This window comes from Barbatula barbatula (genome assembly GCF_947034865.1).
Source record: "Barbatula barbatula genome assembly, chromosome: 18".
In the NCBI taxonomy this organism is placed as follows: domain Eukaryota; kingdom Metazoa; phylum Chordata; class Actinopteri; order Cypriniformes; family Nemacheilidae; genus Barbatula; species Barbatula barbatula.
The window spans coordinates 5,164,162-5,184,709 of NC_136781.1; the positions used below are offsets into that span (position 1 = coordinate 5,164,162).

Consider the following 20,548-nt stretch of genomic DNA (forward strand, 5'->3'; position numbering starts at 1 on the left):
GTCACAAAAATATATCAGGAATGCCATACATAATCAAACAGACTCGCTCCAAAATAATCATTTCAAAACAATCACTTTTTTCATTCTCTGTTGTCCGCATTGGACAGAAACAAGATTTCCAAATTCAACTTTTCAACTTCCAAAATGTATGTCCAGATCACATTGGTAATGATTCTAAAGTAAGTCAAAGTGGGATTGGTTTGTGATCAAATGCATTTTCTATAGGATGTGATGTAAAAGGTAAACACAACAAGTAACATGTTGTGCCTGTGTGTCTGAAAGTTTTCTCACTTGTTTGTACTTAGCAACAATGCATAACAACAGAGGTCAGAGAAAGGTCGACATATGTGGGTTTCTGAGCTGGTAAAAACGTTTCTATAAGAGGATTAGAGAAAGCAGATACTGAAATGACAGGATTGAATGTGAACATGCAGGTCTGCTTTTAGATGCATTGTGAATCAGTTCAGGTTAGGCTTAGAACCAGGTGTGTCAAAGCTTTCTGGAAAAAGCAATATCCTAAAACAACACGAGAACAGGCTGCACAAGATCAGCATCTGTATTATATATCACACTACATTTATATACGCTTTCATTATTCATTATTTAAAACAATTGCAGCAGTTTTTTGTAGTAAAAGGTTGATTATGATTCTTCACACCTCATATATTTTATAATTCTTATTAGTAATCCACAGTGAATCTAAGCCTTATCATCAGCACTATTTGCACCATTCCCTCCAGCTTTTCTCACTAGCTGTAATTACCATCCGATATTTTTGGCATAGATGAATGTTCTCTTCAACATTTGCTATAATCCCTAATGTCTTTCAGCATAAAACTGTTATGAAAATCCTGCTTTGTTCCAGATGCTTGCCAGCCAACAGGAATCACAATATCAGATGCAGATGGGAATCTCATTTGAATTCTTTTTAGTTTTTGACTTGTAATCCCAGATTTGACAAAACATTGAACATCAAGTCACAGCCCAACACAGCATTTTTATTCTTACTTTAAGTGATTCTGTACAGTATATATCAGGACATTTCTTTCCTTCATGGTTGTTATTAGATCATCTCACATAACCTGTCCATGTTACCCTCTGCCTAATTTTACCGTTCTTCTGACATGAATGAATGCAAAGCTTAACAACAAAATATGAGGAGGATTTATTTGTTTATTAATGCAGGTTTATTTTATTTATTTATTAATGCAGGTCATCAAGCAGGAAGGTCTAAGCAGGACAACATCAGAGTGCACGCTGTTCGATCTGTTCAAATACAATGACGTCAACGATGATGAACACCTCACTAAAGACGAGTTCTACGCTGCCTTCGGTGAGTTTTGACTGAAGGTTGTTTAACATGTACACAAATTTAACACAGAGGAAATAGAGATCAAACTAAATTAAAGCTGCGTGATCAGCACTGTCAGGAGCGGATGAGCATTTAGAAGCTGTGACGCTTCTCTCTGTGTCGTCCACGATGGAAAATCATAGAAAAAAATAGCTTTCATTTCTGGTTACAGGCATGAGTTGTTTTAATTTCATGTCATTTCCATATTCTCAATGGAAGAAGAATAGATTCTTTCTGGCATTGGTTTCTAAAGGAGTTTGTACTATTCAGTCAGTGATTCATTTAAATGTTTTCATTTAACAGACAGCTTTATCCAAAGCCACATACAAATAATGGAGGGTTTAATATTTTGTCCGAAGAGCCAACAATAAGCACATTCCTCAAAGCCACGTTTTCAAATAGAAATATCAGTGAAGGGAGAAGTGCATCAAAAAGAAGTGATTCATTAGACTGCTATGACCCAATAACTAGTTTTTGAGGATTTGTGAATGATAAACACTCATTAGTTTGTGAAATATATTGATCACTCTGTATATTTGTTTATTTTCTTTATTGTATTTTGCAGTCCTATTTTGTTAAGACTGCAAGCTAACAACAAGTGGAGCGTCCTTCGGTTCCAGAATTTGAAATCAAGGGATCATTTGAATAGGAACGTAAAAAAGGCTGCTTGGTTGTCACGGGTTTGGACTGTGGACACACTATGTAATGGAAATACGGTTGTGGTTAGATTTTAATTAAAGTCTACACTGATATTTTTCAATAAGTCACTGAACAGTGATGACCTGGGTCAGATTTTCCTCATTAACAGATTTACTGAAGAGAAACTGAGACACTCATTGACTTCACAGCTTAAGATGCAAGTAACATTAGTTACAGCGAATCTGTGTCAGCCTGGGAAGATGAACGACCAACACATATGGATTATCAATGCCGATCAAGCTTATAAAAGACGTTTATGTCAAAGTGCCAGTTTTTGTTGAGTAGCCAATTATATGCTTTTTGTAGAAAGATTGTTATACATTTCTAACTTAATACTTAATAAATGGAAGTAACAAATACAATTGATAGTCTTGCGTTATGAAATACAAAATCCTAATACATGGATACGACAATGTTGCACAAATATTGAAAGGCGTTTAAGAAACTCTCTGAGTCTGAATGAGGCAAAATTCATAATGCTCCCTCCTTTACATCATCATTCAGCGTGCCGCTCTTTCTCATTTTCCTTTTTAGTCTCATCTTCCTCTGACATTTCAATTTAACTCAATTTCCACCGACATTCTCAGAGGACGGCCACATTTAAACGGAACACGAATTGTGTGGTGCAGGAGGGTTTGAAAAAGGGACAATAATGCGTGGGGCGCTTTTGTGAGATTCCCTCCGATACACACCGGGCTTCTGAACATAAAGCAGCTTTTAAGACAGGAAAAGGAAGGTTTCGGAATGAAAATCGCTGCCTCGGTCTGCCCCCGTGCCCTTCTGCCGATCACAGCGGGAGTCTGGGGGAAGCGGGAACAGCCCTACAGGCAAACCGAAAAAATGCAGCGCTACTTTTGATGTTTTTTTTCAACTTGAAAACAAAAAGATAACAAGACGTTTTGTCAGATGTCCTCAGAGAGCTCCGCCTCACACTTTTTTTAGCCAGTTCCTCTTTCAACAAATGTTTTTTTAATGCTGCTTTTAAAATGGTGCGTGCTTGTTTCTTTTATTTTTATTTTAAGTTTCTTAAAACTAGTTTATAAACAGTGCATAAGACAAGTGCTAGAGATGTGTGTGAGAATTAACAAGTACATGTGTCAAAGGAACAGTTCGACCAAAAAAAAAATGTGTCTTTATTTACTCCCCCTCAAGTTGTTCCAAATCTGAATAAATGTATTTGTTATGATAAACACAGAGAAAGATATTTGGAAAATGCTTGTAACCAAACAGTTCTTGGCCACCATTGACAACCACAGTAGGAAAAATTGCTTAGTTCCATGGAACACAAAAGAAGATATTATGAAGAATGTTGGAAAGTAAACAGATCTGGGCACATTTGACTACCATTGTAATTTTTCCTACTATGGCAGTCAATGATGGCCGAGAACTGTTTGGTTACAAGCATTCTTCCAAATATATTTCTCTGTGTACATCGGAACAAAGGGGAGGGGAACTGTCCCTTTAAGTTAGTTTGATCTGCTGTGTGTAATTTACCTTTAGATATGCTGCTTTTTCCATCGCATGGAAGTCTGCCCGAATCCTTTTTATCAATAAGTTCAGTCCTCTACTATACAGTACTTCTGGCGTACATTGATCCTGTTAACTCCACGTATAAATCAGAGGTCAAATCATTTGTTTTCACATTTACTTTGGCTGTGTCTGTAGATATTGCGATGGGTGAGTTTTCAATTGTAAACAACATTATTTATTGTCAAAGCTTTCCAAAGATGTTTGTTGAACTCACGAGTGATTTTAATTCAGCATAATAACTCACTTTTGTGCTTGGACACATTGCATTTTAGTGTTTGCGAATCCTTTTCTTCCTTTTTATTGTGTCTCACAATTTTTGGGCTGTAGGTATAGCATACTAACACTTTAGTGTAAAGGCGTTGGTGCACTTTAGTGTGTTGAGGTTTGTAGGCTACATGCTGGATCGGAGCCGGCCCAACCCTTTTGGGGTCCCCACCAATACAATCGATTATTGTCAATGTTTGATTATTTGCACGCACACTTTAGACCTAACACACCCAATTCTATTAGTTGTAGCTGTTTTGGGGATGTAGGCATGTCATAAAAACAAAACCACATAAACATTCACCAACATTCACATTCACCAATTTTAGGTGAACAGTCCCTTTAAATTTCCAGCAGATACCATACAAAGCTTCTGGGATTTATTGTTCAATGCATATAACTATTTGCAAAGATTTTATTTAAAAACGTAATTTTCAAAACGCCCTTTTGAAGCCACAAAGCCCAAGAGGATGATTTATTTTTTATTAAGAATATAGATAACCATTAAATTAATTTACAATATGCACACAATTATTCTTTACCTTTCCCAAATAAAACGCTGCATTTACAGATAGTTATAAACGACAGGAATCACGTAAATTGCATATTTTTCATCTAAATCAGCATTTTTTTTGTTTGCATCAGTGGATACTGTCAGATGTTCAACATTTCTATCGGTAATCACTAAAAAGTTGTCTAATATGAGCAATCTCAACTTTATAACTAAAGCTTCTTGCTGAAAAGCTGAAGACGTGACCGGTTCTGTGACCAGTAACTCCCGGAGGCCACCAAATCTTTAAAGAGGCCACCTCACCTATTTTGCTATTGCACTGTTGCTTCAGTAATTTCTCCAATTTTGACACACACCACAGAAAAAACTGTGGGTACTGTCCTACGTGAGAAAACGGATGTGTGTTTTGTGAATATATAACAAAAAGCTGTAATTCAATGTGCTCCAGGGGGCCCCCTGGTGGCGGCGACGCCCTGAGCAGTTGCTTAGTTCGCTTATAGGGAGGGCCGGCTCTGTGCTGGACTGGAAGGTTTAGTAAACTTCAGTTTTATGGAATAGTTTGACTCTACTCTGTTGGGATTTACAGATGTGTGAGTGCACAGAACTTGTCAGCATTGATGTTGTTTGTTGTTGTTCAGGGAATTTATCACATGGGTTTAGATCTCAGTCCTGATGGAGGGTGACAGGCCATGAAAGCATGAAAGAGGCCAGTTTGGGTTTGGAGAGTGTCTGGTCTCCCCAGAGATAGATGGAGTGTTAGATATTCTGAAAGAAAGAGGAATTTAGTGTAGTGTCTTATGTCAACCATGTCATAATTTATTGATCAAAACCTGTATGACTTTGTATGAAGATATTTTGAGGTAAGTCAATGTTACCAACATTCTTCAAAATATTTTCTTTTGTGTTCTGCAGAAGGGAGTCATGTTTCGGAATGACACGAGACTGAGTAAATGATCAAAGAATCTTCCGTTTTGCAACTACATTACCAAAAGATGCTCTTTTGCTTCTTCGCAGCCTTTTATCTGCGACTGTTGTTTATGGCAGCAATGATCACATGTTATATAAAAAATACTTTTGAGACATGCGAAGTGCGTCTGGCCATTGTTTCTGGCCCTTGGGACCATTTCCATTTCTTGTCTGGGTTTAGAGTAGCTCACTCTTTTAAAGCTGAAAACATGGTTCCTTTATAACTTTATGATGACAATTATTGTTTCATCATGTTTTTCCATCAGGATCAGACCTCATGATGCGTAAACCTCGCAAGCTGTGCGAATGTAGTGAGAAAAAAGACTGGCAATGACTAGCATTTAGCATCAATTTAATCAGTTTTTGAAGTCTAGTTTTAAATGGATGCTTTTAATGATTCTTCATTAATGTAGATAGAAGCAGCATGTTGTCATAACATGCATTCATTTGGATCTGAGAAAACTGTGATCTACAGATGTGTGAAGACTTTTGTACTTCCATATGCACACACACGCACACACTCATGGGTAGTTGCCAAATATGTGTCCTATGGTGTGACAGCAAAATAAAGAGAATAATAAATCTCTCATATGCTATTTAATATAATAAATATAAATAATAACAGTTTTTCTCACCATAGGACACACGTACGGTATATTAGTCAACTACCAATATATTATAGGCTATTTTTGCTTATGAACAGCATATTGTTTTCAAATGGCATTTTAACATTTAATATTATAAAAAATCTTAGTAGTATTAATAAATATGTATTGTTATTAAGCAAGTAGGCCTACATTAAAATTGACTTACTTACTGACAACATTCATTGTGAATAAACAGATTCTCAGAAAGGTTCATTTGAATCATTTCTTCTTCGTGTGACCCTTGTAATCTTTCATGCTGTTTTGTGCATCTTTGTGGACCTGTGTCATGATATGTGTGTTCAGTTGGCATATCTGTATGCTTCATGCTCTGAACTATTTACATCTCCCAGTGGAGTCAGAAGGCAATTACTTAGCGCCACGCCGGCCCACAATGCCGTTCTTTTCATCTGTCAGAGCTGATATGCCTCCAGAGAAAACGTCAATCCACCTGCCCTGTCTGCTAAACAGACAAGCGCACACACACACACAAATACAGGAGCCGCTCAATATCATTGGCAGCGGAGGATTGTGTGATAAGAAACAGGGCCTCACTTGAAACAAAATTGACTTCAGCAAAAAGCAATACAGGCTTTTAAAGATTGCCATATGGGATGTGTGAAAAGAGGAAGGTGGGAAATTAGAGCGAGGGAGCAAATGAAAGACGGATTCACAGCTCTGTAATACGGTGTGAAATACACTTTCATTTATCAAATTTAACCAAGAGTCTTTCCCTCGACTTTTTTCTTGCGTGCTCCCTCTTGAATGCGAGCTACAATTAGCCCAATCAGAAGTGTGTACCGGGATGGCATGCTAATACAAGTGTGTCTCAGGGGTGCCACGCCGATGACTGCCGTGCAGATTGAGTTTTTACACGGGTGGTGAAGTCAGCCTTTCTTTTCTTTAGCTTCTTGATTGGGTCACGGTGAAGCTTTTATTTTCAACAGCCTTCGTCGAACTGCACCTGTAAAAGAGTCTGGGGCTTTCAGAGAGAACTTACAGGCTCGTAAAGGCACTAGTGGATGGGCAGAGGAGAGGCGAATGGGATTTGGATGAGTGGGCCACAGGTTAGCACTGAAGGCGTTTAACCTCATCGCTGCTTGTTCGAAAGGATCACCACAAGTAATATATGGCCATTTGGGTCCTGCTGTTACTTGTTGTTTCTTATTGCACGGTTGAAATTCAGTGTGTAATTTTTTTGAGGAGCTATTAGCATAATGCAATATAATATACATAGCTGTGTGTTCAGAGCGTGTCTGTAAAGACCATACATAATGAAGCGTTATGTTTTAATTACCTTGGCATGAGCGATTTCCATCCTCATACTCTGCAGGTTCCCTTTCATGGAAATCACCCTGTTGTTTCTTCAGCAGCCTTTTTAAGTTTTGTTAATACGTTATCTCCTTTGGCAAAAAAAGCAAAACGTGATGACATCAATGTACTGTGTTAGGCACCGTAGGGCTTCAAAAGGGAGGGGTGGCGTGTGCGGTTGTTTGCAACCTCACCACTTGGTGCCGCTAAAGTCTCCACTTTTAAGTGTGCTGAAATCTAAAAGATCTGTAACTTTTTTGTGAATAATAAAAAACAGTTATTGAGCTGTTACATAGAAATCAGTGTCAGACAGTAAATCCTTTCATTACCCTTCCCTGAATCATAACAGTAAGCTTATAATGAGGTTTTTTGTGGAGCTGTAAGGCACGGTTTTATTGAAAAAGTCAGTTTGATGTCTTTTGACCTCCACAATTCTTCTAACAGAGATGGCGATAGAGAGGCAAAATATATACATTCTAGCTTTATTTTATTGTTATGTAGGTTATGTAAATGAAGTTTTACAATAGATTGAAAATTATATTTGAATGTACGTATTGAAAAGCGATTCAAGTGTCTGGTTCTCATTGGTAGAGTCGATCTGAAAATTCAACCATAATCTGCTGTTGTGTTCTCTCTCCACTTTTGATTTAGTTTTTTTTTTAGTTCCTCTGTCAGCAGAAACATCTCCACTTTGTAATGGGAACAAACTTAAACTGAATTAAAGGTTCACTTCACATTTAATTCTGCTGCTTTGAGGGATGTTGTAGTCCTGAGGGAGAATCTGCTGCACATGCTCTAAATGAGGGCAAAACCTATTACTGTACTGTCATTCATCACCAATGTTGACTCTGGATTATGTGTTATGACATTACAATGTTATTTGTGTGTTGTGTGTTGTTTTGCAGTTACATTTTTGTTCATGGTGCTATTTACAGAGTCGCTTTTTTCTGTGTCACAAACACACAACGTCATCTATCTCTTGCTCTTCTTGTTCTGTAACATCCACGTGCCTTTCAATCCTGCAGGGAATTGTAAAACGCAGTGGCTCGCCCTGGAGCAAATTCCAGATCTATTAAGGCACAAAGGAGTGTAATTGAATGGTTAGGGAGGATATTACTGAATGCTGGAGATGGTGTCAGAGTATTACTCACACACACAAACACATGCACCAGGCCCTTCTTTTTAAACCGTGCTGCGTTTACTGCAGTCAGGATTTGGAATTTTATTAGTCAACCTTTAGATTTATTTTTGCCAATGACAATAACTTAAAGAAACAGTTTGCCCCAAAATAAAATTGACTTGCAGGTTGTTCTAACCTGATTTTATTTTATTATTCGCTTGTGTTCAATTATATAAAGCCGCCTCTGGATGTGTCGTACCAGATTTGAGAGCTATGGGAAAGGGAATATAATTTTTTTATCAGTTTTTCACATAAAGCAATTGTGTGGCTTTGGAAGAGCTGAAAGCCATTGCATCTGTTGTATTAGAGATTTTTTGGGTTTCTTTTGTGTGTTTCTATAAGAGCAAGGTCAAGACATGTGTTGCACCCCATCTATTGAATTTCTATTAGATTCTTGGATTGTTTTAAACATTGACTGGTTGCGTGGCCTTAAAGGTTCAGTGCGTGACATTCAGCAGCATCTAGTGCGAATTGCAACCGACGGTTCTCTCCACCCCTCCCTTTTGAAGCATCACGGTGGCTGACTCAGGACTAAAATGACATCACATTTTCGCTTCTTTACCGAAAGAGATAACGTATGAACGAAACACACTCTGTAGAGCAGTTTGGGCTACTGTAGCAACAACAAGGGGAATTCCATGTATGGGGACCCGTGGTGTGTGTAGATGGAAATAGCTTATTCTAGGGTAATAAAAACATAACGCTTCATAATGTAAGGTCTTTATACACCCCCGAAGACAGTTGTGCATATAATCTTGTATTTTTGTCTATAGGGACTGGACCTTTAAATATTGATAGTAAATAACAGCTCTCTAACAAGCAGTTTTCATATGATTATAAATTCATCACTGTCTTCTGAAGCCAAGTAGGTTTCTTAAGTCATACCTTAAGTGTTCAACAAGTCATCGCGTTGGAATGACAAGGTTCTATCTGCGGTCTTTATAGTTTTGAGATATTGAGCTTATAAGTTTTTGTATTTCATACAGCAAAAATTATATGAGTAACAAATCTCTTTTAGACATGAAAAAGACAGATACCCTAAATGTATTCCACATGTACAATATCAACATTTTCTGATTTTCAGATAGAACCTTCTGATTCTGAAAAATAACGTCGGTTTAGAATTATAAGGTTCTATCTGCAAAACATTAATTAAAGCAATACATTTTCAAGCAACACAAACTATTTACTTATAACTTTTGTTAAAACATGAAATTGGTCTATAATAACGTGTCAAAAATTTACATTTACATGGTTTTTATGACACTTATTTCATATTTTAGGATGCTTTTTTCCTGTTCAAGTTAAGCATGAAAGGCCGTGCTAATTGTTGTTTCGATGTTTTATCCACGGAAGGTGGGACATATCAAATTACTTTTTAGAGATGAATATGGCTAAAAAAACACAAGAATGTTTATTGTTGTATTCAAGCCTCTTGACGTTGTTGACTATTTGGCATCAACTGCATTATGAGAGTCTTGTCAGATGAAGTCTATGTCGAATAGAACCTTATAATTCTAAACATAAAGAGATAACAGCAAGAATATCAACGATGATGTTCCAAGAATAGAAAACATCGCGCAGTTTTTTCCATCATCTTTTGACATGATCTGGCATTTGACATGGGCTGACAGAAATTTTACAAAATGATTGGTTGACAGGTCATTAGGTATATTGGTGATATGGAAAAATTTATTTGTCTACAGCACAGAAAAACACTGTCTGTCTGTCACAGTTTGTAACACGGTTCTTGGCCACCATAGCAGAACACAAAGATATTTTTAAGAATGTACAGGTCGGAAAGAAAAGAGTTCTCAGACACTTTTGACTTTCATTGTAATTTATCCTACTATGGTATTCAGTGGTTGCCAAGTTATTAGTTGACTTCTTTTTACATTGTTCAACTTTGTTGAATTCTTAATGATAGACTAGTACGGCATGCACCAATATAGAGCAGTATTGACCCTATGAGTTTGGAAATTTCACTTTAAACATTTAAATATGAATCTCTTGTTCTTGAAACTTTACCCCATAACTAAAATCACTCATGAAGACATAAAATTAGCATTGCAGAAACTGCGCTTCTGTTATTTGTTGTACGAGCTGTGGGCAACACAATGAAAAAGAGGCATCGCCGGCTAATTTGCTAAATTAATTTAAAATGAGAGCGCGGCGCAGAAATGCAAAATTGCCGTTTGTGAGGCGAGAGGCATGTTTGTCTTTGCGTACAAGCTGGTTATAATTTCCCGAATCTTTAATTGCATAATCATTTCAGATATCCCAACCCATGTTCCCATTTGTTTTGTCTTGGCCTGATTATGTTTTCCACTTGCGCGCGTATCTATGCATGAATTTAATTAAAACACCTACAATATCATTTGAGATGTTATTAACGTGATCACGGAAGGGAGATCAAATCAATGAGAATGAATGTGCTCGGTGCGTGGTGCATTGTGGGAAGATTTCGAAGTTGTTCATTTCTCGACTGCCTCGTTTTAATGAGATTCTTGTGATGTCTCTGGATTAAAGGCTTGTTGCTGGTTGCTGGTTGCTTTCTTTCTTAGTTAACACAAAAGGTTGAAGTACGACTCATCTGAAAGGCAAAAAGTGGAGATCTTTTCATATTTTAACAGGCACCTGTTAGAGCTCTATAGGATTTTTTCAATCCTTGAACATCTATCCAACTATGACACACGTCATTGGAGTCGAGATCATTATATTCAACCTGCATGTGAAGTCAAATAGCTTTATAGCCCTTAATAATAAACCGCTTTATGTTTGGCTGGGGTTTCTACTAGAAAGCTCATAAGAACAGCTGTTATTTTGTACCGTCATTAAAATCTTAATTTCACAACTAGTAATGCTATCAGAGACAAGCACTTTGAGCAGCACAAAGCCGATCACGGTCATTATAAAAAGTGTTGTGAAGCTATGAGTTGGGATTCAAAGCCACCTCAACTCTCGCCCAGGGCAATACAGCGTCTTTGGTTGTGTAGAGCATTAGAGACTCTTCAGATCTCCCAAGGAGTTTGAGCTGATTGATGGAGCTCATAAATACACTACCGTCAGGGCATTTATTCGGGGAGTGTGTCTTTAATGTAGCCTCTGTTCTGATGTTCTCAAGTGTGTGTGTGTGTGTGCTGTAAGATTTGAGTTTTAGTTAAAGGGATAGTCGACGGAAAAAAGGAACATTTCCATCAATTACTCACCTGCATGAGCTTCTCCAGAACACACAAAAAAATTATTTTCAAGAATGCTGGTAAACACTTTCCATTGAATGGACACTAAACCACTCATACATTGTTTTAAATATCTTCTTTTGTGTTTGACAGAAGATTCATATAGATGGTTTCATCGGACGCACAGGTCTAGTCCGAAATTATGTTTCGGTCTGTGTTTGGTTAAAATATAACAATTTATTTTATATTTCATGTATTATTATAAATGTACATTCATATTTTTTGTATTAAATTCAATTAAAACTACTCAACAGTTATTGATTCTTTGTGGAGATCTACCGGAGGTTAAGTTTAGGCCACATACCGTTTATTTATGTTGTTGTCGCTGCAACCGTCTATTCAAGTTTTGATCGACATGACAGTGAATTTCTATCCTTTTAAAGCAATTGTTTACTCAGAAATGAAATATGTGTTGTTTTTTTCACACTCATATTGATTTAAACAATATGCTTACTGTATATATTTGCATATATTTGACACTATTTTAATATTAGGACAGGTTAACTCTTCGCGGCCAGAATACCGTCTTTTCAACATATTTTAACAGGACATGACATGCCAGTTATACTTTACCATTTGTTTTTCATGTTAACATTGAAAGTATGCATGCGTAAAACAATGTGACGATAAGCATGCATTTTATGCATTGATACTGTACAGTTATTACCAACCCAACTGCAAAACAAAGAAACCATCTTTAAATCATCTTAAGCTTTTTCTAAATGTCTGTGGTTTATTATTTTAATGAAGTGCTATGAGTCACAGCAAGTAAAATTCACACCACTCATGTGGAAACCGATAAAACACATTCTCTTTGAGAATGACAAAGTTGACGCACATTATTGACACCAGAACAAAAGTCCACAGGAGTCGAACAATGTAATCATTTCGTGTGAACCTTGATGGATGGAAGCGAGCTGGAAAAAGATTTTAATGGATGACGTGCACAGCATCTTATAGATTTACTTGGAAAAGTAAGAATGAAGGCTATATGTGCCAAATTAAACCACACTTTCTCTCATTTATTTCTCAGAGGTCTATCAGCTCAGTCTTCCTGATGACCAGAAGCTGACTATCACCACGGTAACGGTGGGTCAGAGCACCGTGCTCACATGTGCCATCACGGGTGACCAGCGGCCGCCTATTGTCTGGAGACGCAATAACCACTTCCTCAACATGATGGAGCTTGAAGATATCAATGTGAGTGACACGGACCTTTCACCTCATTTCATCTCTGTCACAGTTTAGTTTTATCCATTCGGTCGAGTGTTTGCGTGCTTTCGAGATGACTTGAAAGTGTTTCAATCAACTATCTTGTTAAGACTGTTGAAAAGCAAGCCGCATTGCTTTCGGGCCAATACATTTGTCAAATTTGAAAAAGGTAGATGATGACATGGTGCGAGATCATGCGACGCTCAATCCAATTCACTTTGTCAATCTTAATGTGCTTTCAACTGAACCTTGCCTTTGAAGTAATGGAATTGTGAAACGTTCAACAAAGAGACCCAAGCCAGATGGAATTTCAGAAAAGAAAGCCATAAGACAATAAGAGCTTAATATCAAAGCGAGGCACCAGCGTCTCTTAATTTTTTAGATGGCTTTTTCATCTTCCACAGGCAGTGCCACGCTCAAGTTGTTCTATATATTAATTACAGGGACCTTAACCAACCCAAGATGATGAAACATTGCTTTCTGATTCCAAATGGAGATATGAGGGATGTTTCAAATGTTTGCGCTGCGGCACAACATCACTCAACATGACAACTTGAAAGAAAACGCATCCGTGTAAATGAGGACTAAGAGAGAAATGCTCAGGAGAACCTCTGTAATAAGAACAATGAATAACTAATATATTTAAGAGAGAGTTATATCATGATTTATTCACTCGCATGAATGTTCCTACGTTTCAATTGATGTATTTGTAGTTATATGCTGCACGTGATGAGATGAACGAAATTAGAAGTTAAAGGAACATTTCACACCAAAACTCTTTCTCTGTGTTATCCGAACAAAGAAACGTATTCAGATTTGGAACAACTCGAGGGTGAGTAAATGAACACAGAATAAAATGTTTTGTGTGAAATGTTCCTTTAATACAGAAAACATACTGTTAATGTTGCATTTATGTATCCACAAGATGACTGAAACATTTGACGACAAAACGTTTTTTGAGACTTTTTTTAAAAGTGTAGTGCATTTTTGCCAAAGGGAAGATTGCAAGAGATTAACCTTTGTGAAATTTGCATTCCCGACACACTGCAGTTTATCCCAGAAATATATAGTCAGCACTTAATGTCATCAAGCAAGCTTTATGACTGCAACAACCTTCAAATGAATTCTAGCCTTGACCACAGAAAAGTGTTTTATCTCTGCTATGTTATTTCTTTCTTTCTCTCTCAACTCATTAGTCCAGTGAATCTTTCATTTTTGTAAAAAAAAACTTCATTTAATCTTGTGTACATCTGAAAATGATGGTGCTTGCTGACTGTTGCATCATGGGATGCAGCTGAGATCATTGTCACGCTACCATTATTTTAAACTACTTTCCCAATATATAACACATAATATTTTTTTACTTCAAACAATCAGGGAATAAACTAGAAAGTAAAACTTTATCTAAGATCAATAAGAGCATAAAATAAATATGTTCTCACACTTCTGAATATAATCTTCCAGCCGGATCCCATTCACTTCCGCCAAAAGTTTTAAAACACTCATTCATATTTTTTCCACATTTTAGATTTTGATTATTTTCAATCCTGTGATAAACAGGTAGCTCATCAGAACTGTGGAATAACACAATAGGGGACTATGGGAATTACAGTATGTTGTGACTGAAAATATATTTTTTTATTGTTAAAAATTTATGTTATATTTTAGCGTCTTCAATGCGGTTACCTTTTGCCTAGAATTTGCAGAAATGTTTTCTTGTTGATTTCTCTAAGTCTCGCTTTTTTAAGTTTCCATCTATTCTGTGATCTTATTGGTTGCTCTTTTTCATTATTTAGTCAAAGTCATCCATTTCAAAGGGATGTTTATTAAATATAATTTTAGTTTGTAATGCAAAATAATATTTTTGTCTGTGACATTCAGATCAAAACCTATTTAAGATCAGAAACATTTCACTCAAGTGTTCTAAAACCTTTGACAGGTATTGTGTATATTCATATTTTATACACAACATGGACATGTAAATTAATAAACATAAAGAGACAATGGTTTGCTTTGGGACAGAAATAAGCATGCGTAACCATTTCCATCTGCACAACAGCACAAATGTATTTATTTATTTGTTTTGAGTGCTTTTGCTTTCTTTTCTCCACAGTTGATTCGCTGTAAGGTTTATTGGCCACATTTTGGCTCTGTTATGCAGTGGCATGTGGTACATAATGTAATATAGTGTATTGTTCAAGAAGCTACTTTAGAACTGTAAATTTCCAAGGTACAGTATAAGAGAATTAGTGCCACTACAAGTTGCTAAAGAAGTTGCTTACTGCATTGAAGCCATTTTAAGAGAAGTTCTTCACATCATCTCAAGGTTGTCTTGGAGAAACAGTTTAGATATTAAATTGTTTGAAATCTTGTTTGTGGTTTTTCCTTCTTATGAGTTCTTAGACTTGTGAGTCTGCAAGGATTTTCATTCTTGCATCATTCCGATTGTATCTGGATGCTGCAGCCTAATCAAATCTAAATGAAGAGGCTGAATCGTCCTTGAAGGAACACTTGAGAGTTTCTGTGGTCAGGATGTCGGAGAGCTGAGTCATTATTTCAAGGCCAGTTGACCTTGCAAAAGCAGTGGCGTGTGAATTCATTACCTCCGTGGGGTTTTGTTTGGATATTGATGACATTTTATTTTCTTCAGGCTTTCTTTCCTCTGATGGTGTTTGCTGCTCGACGCACTGATCCTTCTTTCTTCCTTTCTTGTCATTAGACTTTCAAATGTCTTTGTGCATTCTGATTCTGTTTCATATTCAGAGGCCCCTGTGTTTCGTCTCTCAGTTTTTATGAAATGCTCTTTCTGTGTACTGCTGTTTTCACTCATTAAGGGCTCGTGGTGATGAAGGGGTCTTGTTTATTTGCTTGCTAAAGGTTGTGACCTGTAATGAGCAGACTTTTCAATCCTTCAGTGTGCGTGGTAGCACAGAGGCAAACCGCTGGGCTTCATCAATTTGTTCTTATATAATAGATGTGCTGCGTGGTGGTTTAAGAGCGCTGTGTGACAGATCCTTTAGATCAGTAGTTTTGTCTGTTTTCCAATCAAATATTGTAGTTTACATCTATTCTGTCTTCTTATTAGCTTCTGTTATTTCAATATCCAGTCAAAGTGATCCATTTCAAAGACATTTTTATTAAATAAGAGTTTAGTCTGTAATAATAAAGTTTATATTTGTTCATGTAGATTTTTGTCGACAAGACTAATCTCAGACATTTATACACCTTCAGATCAAAACCTTTTTAAGATGAGAAACATTTCACCGGTAATGTATATTCATTCATAAGACACAATATTAACGAATATATAGTTTTCTAATTACTGTCCTTACCCAAATGTTTAAAAAAATAAAAAAAATAGTTTTCATTGTTTTCAAAGTAAGAAAAAAAATGCTAATGTGGTTAGATACAGTTCATTATTTGAAAATGTGTATTTTATTATATTATAATTATTTTGATCATTCTGATCCTGATTATTGAACATTATGTTTTAAAACATAAATAATGCTTTTAAAACTTTAAATCTTCACATGGGGTTTTTAAACCAGCAAATATTGGCATTTGACCTATGGGTATGGTAATTTTTTGAGCACTTTAATGACAGCCTGCAGCAAAACTGATGCAAATGTCCACTGCAATCTGCTCCTATTGAATACACTGTTTTATAGCTGCCTTCATATACTCTCTCTCACTCACTGTCTCTCTCTTTTACACACACACGCTGTGACACAGAATTGTGCGTGCACTCCGTTGTTTATATGCATTTGAACTAATTGTGATTGTTGTGCACTTTGACATTTTCCAGCTCTGTGCTGTTGTTGTTTGTCATAATCATTCTCTGTAAGGACATGCTGATGGGGGCTTTGTGTTGTTTACAGGATTTTGGAGATGATGGGTCACTGTACATCACCAAGATAACAACAACACACATGGGCAACTACACCTGCCACGCAGACGGATATGAGCAGCTTTTCCAAACGCAAACCCTGCAGGTTAATGGTGTGTAATGCACAAACGCACTCACTGGCAAGCAATCACAAACCTTCCTTATTGTTCTTTTGCCTTGTTTTTGCATTTCATTCCTTCAATGTATGACATTAGTCTTGCGAGTAAAGTTTGTTTTCACATTACTGAGGCCAGCATATAACCCACACCTGACAGCAAAGTAAACGTGTGTAGACTTGTGTAGAAATGGAGCCAGGGAGGTTGAGAAGAAGTGGAAAAAACAATTTTCTAGACACAAGGTTGAGCACTAGTGCAAAATATAAAGTGCCTTATCTTTCACACTTTCATGCCAGGTATGCCACAACTTTTCTGCGTTTTGTAACCTTCAGATTTTGTGGTTGAAGTCTTTGAGATCATTCTGTTGTTGAGCTTTTGTTATCCTCCGTAAGAATTTGATAAACACGTGCATATAACCACAGTTGCAAAGGCATTCAATTACTGTCGAGTGTTCACAGACCGGGTTTGACCGCTCTGAATGCCTGACTTGCATACAGCAGGCCCGATGGGATACCTTTTCCCAGCCATTTTTCATTGACACACAAAACAATAAAAGGCCCCTAACTCATAGCATCACAATTTAATTGGATGAAAAACAATTGGCCTTGCTTCCAAAGTGGTTGCCTAGCAATTGATTCTGACAGAGCCGGGAGGAAATGGGAAATTAATTAGGGGTGACACATGTACTCCTTTTGTGTTCAGAGCCACAAAAGCACTAGTGGTCCCGCTTAACCTAATTATGCTTTCTCATGACCAAGAGCCACGGAATATTGTTCACACTTCATTTCCTATGTTTTTTTGGAGTTTTAGCTCAGCTTGTGGCGGCTTTTGATTCATTCGCATGTTCAGTAAACAGAATAGCAAAACAAAAAACGATCAATGTTTAACAGTAAAATCTCAATTCAGATTGCAAGCTGCACCGAAATTAAAGTTGTTCGCCCCGCTCTGCACGGGCTTCAAACCAACGTCGGTCCGAATCGGAGACGAGCGCTGTAACGAGGAGGCTAAAGCGTCTCTGTTGGTCTGGGATCTGTTGGCATTACGATCATTAGCAGCACTTCTCGCACATTTCCCGAATTTAATTTGATCATGCACGGGCGTCATCTCGCAGTTTCTTCTTCTTTCTTTTCTCTGATCCTGACTCCTGCTGTCACATTTTTGGTGCCCCCTCAGCACTTGGTGCCCTACGCACAGCGCGTGATTCGCGTGGTGGGAGCGGCGGCGCTGTTCGCATGCTCATTGCTGGTCAAATGACTCCCAACCTTTTGGCTTTGAACTTTTGTTTCCTTTCTCATTTAAAATAATGACAATGTAATGATGTGGCTTCATTTTACAGGTGGGCTTTTGCCTTGACTAAACTTCTCTGTAGTGTATTCTATGAATTGAATAAATGAAATAATATGCGGAGAAAATAATAAATACATCAACATTATTCGTGTATGTAAATATTTCCTGAAACTTCCCAAAAGACTATAATTAAAAAAACAATACATTATTAAGCTACAAAAACACTTCAAGCATTAAATATTTAAATATTATCAGTGTCATGTTGACGATTTATTGCATTATTTTATATACAAGTTGTGGCTTTTTAGATATGTAAGACCTGCAGAAGCTCTCAGAAAACAGTGTTTGCTTGGAATACAAGGGGGGTCAGATGGGCTCACAGATACCTGCCGATGCTCAGAGGTTGTGAAATGGAGAGGAAACTTTGATCGAGGATACTGAAAGCTCATCAGCACCAATGCACACACAATAGCAGCGCAATAAAACACACTTCCCCTGTGTTGCGCGAAAATGGGCACGTCGACACACACAAAGAGAGAGACAGAGAGAAACCTAAACTAATAAATCTAACTCTCAATTTCACGGAGGAACAAATACACACAGAGAATTTATCCGGTCCAGTGATGGCGGACGTACACGTTCCCGAGTAAAAACACTGGCTTATTCTCACAGAAAATCAACACAGAGACAACTAAGAGATGGAGGCCAAAGGAATAAGAGGAGGGAGATTGGAGGAGACCAGGGTCCATGAGAATTTTGTGATAGAGCTGTCAGCTCTGATGTGTTTCACACTGGGGACAATCTCAACTCAATCCCCAGGTAATAAAATACACACAAGAACAGACGCTGGCACACGCACGCGTACAGAGAGAAAAAGTCATTTCGTAGGGATTTCACATCATTTCTATGTTAAGCCTATGGAAGGAGAGAGATAGCCAGTTAGTTATTTTCTAGTTAAGCTGATGAGACCACGCTGCATTGATTTAACAGTATTGTGTTAATGTGAAGGTAATAGACAAAGAAGAAAAATAAAATGTCATTATTATGAAGATCTTGTTATCTCCATATTTTGTGATTTTACCATAAATCATTATAATTATTCACCCTGTATGTTTGTCACTGGTTTGTTGTCCACTTCAGAAACACAGGATTTAATCATTTAAAAAGTGCAGTCTTTTTTCTATTTCCTGAAAAACAGCGAATTTGGACATCCAAGGTTTCGACAGTACAGCGACGATATGCTCTCGAAATCTTTTCACAGTTTTAGATGATGATGATGATTCAACTTTATTGTCATTACACATATACAAGTACAGTGTAACGAAATGTAGTTTAATCTAACCAGAAGTGCAGTTAGCAAGTGCAGGGTATACAGTTAGAATAAATACAGAATACAATATGAGAGAATATAATACAGTGGGCATGGACTATAAAAATATTTTACAGTAGGTATGTTCTATAAAAATATGACAGTAGGTATATACTATGAACAATATATACAGATGGCTATATACTATGTACATGAATGTACAGGTGGATATGAACAGATAATAATTTAGAGTGCAAGTGACTTAGGTATGCATAAATTATTGACATTGGCTATTAAAGTTGCAGTGCAATAGGTGAGTTAATGCAGTTGTTGAAGTTACAGTGCAGTGAATGAGTTAATGCAGTTATTAAAGTTACGGTGCAGTATACAAGTTAATGCAGTTAATAAGGTTACAGAGCAGTAGATTAATCAATGCAGTTATTGAAGTTACAGTGCAATAGATGAGTAGATGCAGTTTTACTGTTTATTTGAATCTGGTCGTTAACTATGAGCTAATTTTGGAGCATCAATAGGTCTAAACCTCTCTTTTTTACACCGAATGACTAATGACACCGGATTCCAATCATGAGCTGAACTCAATAGAAAACATGTTGAGTCCCTGAAGGCTTAAAGCTCAAATTCTACTTCCTGTTATTTGAAGCAAAACATTTCATTATATCAGTGTGCTATAACATGGTTCACCTTGCTACCACTTTCCAAACATCACCTTCATAGGAGAGGCTTTTAAAAGTAAACTGGTTTAATAATGGAAGAAAAGTACTTTATTTATTGTTCCTAGCTTTCGTTTCTGCCTTCCAAAGTAATATTTCATGGATCTCAATTATTAGATTGATGACTTGGCAGCGGTCAGTTTCAGTTCTTCTGATCCGTGTGGTTCCGTTTTTGTCCTCACAAATTTGATTTGGAGCCATAAAGACAACAACATAATCAGATGTTACTGGCTGCTTACGGTAAACGTCCACAAAGAATAGAGTCCCGGTGGATTATTACAAAGCAAAAAAAAGAGTAAATAATACTAGCTA

The 20,548-nt window shown here is 37.0% G+C and overlaps 1 protein-coding gene across 2 annotated transcripts in view; it reads left to right on the forward strand.

Moving 5' to 3' along the window:
• fstl5 (follistatin-like 5) overlaps positions 1 to 20,548 on the forward strand; it is a 100,982-nt gene that overhangs the window by 52,172 nt on the left and 28,262 nt on the right. For both annotated transcript variants that reach the window (XM_079479273.1, XM_079479272.1), the window contains exons 6-8: positions 1,213 to 1,333; positions 12,729 to 12,895; positions 16,786 to 16,906. In XM_079479273.1, the coding sequence (XP_079335399.1) occupies positions 1,213 to 1,333; positions 12,729 to 12,895; positions 16,786 to 16,906 (409 nt within the window). The remainder of the gene's footprint in view (positions 1 to 1,212; positions 1,334 to 12,728; positions 12,896 to 16,785; positions 16,907 to 20,548) is intronic.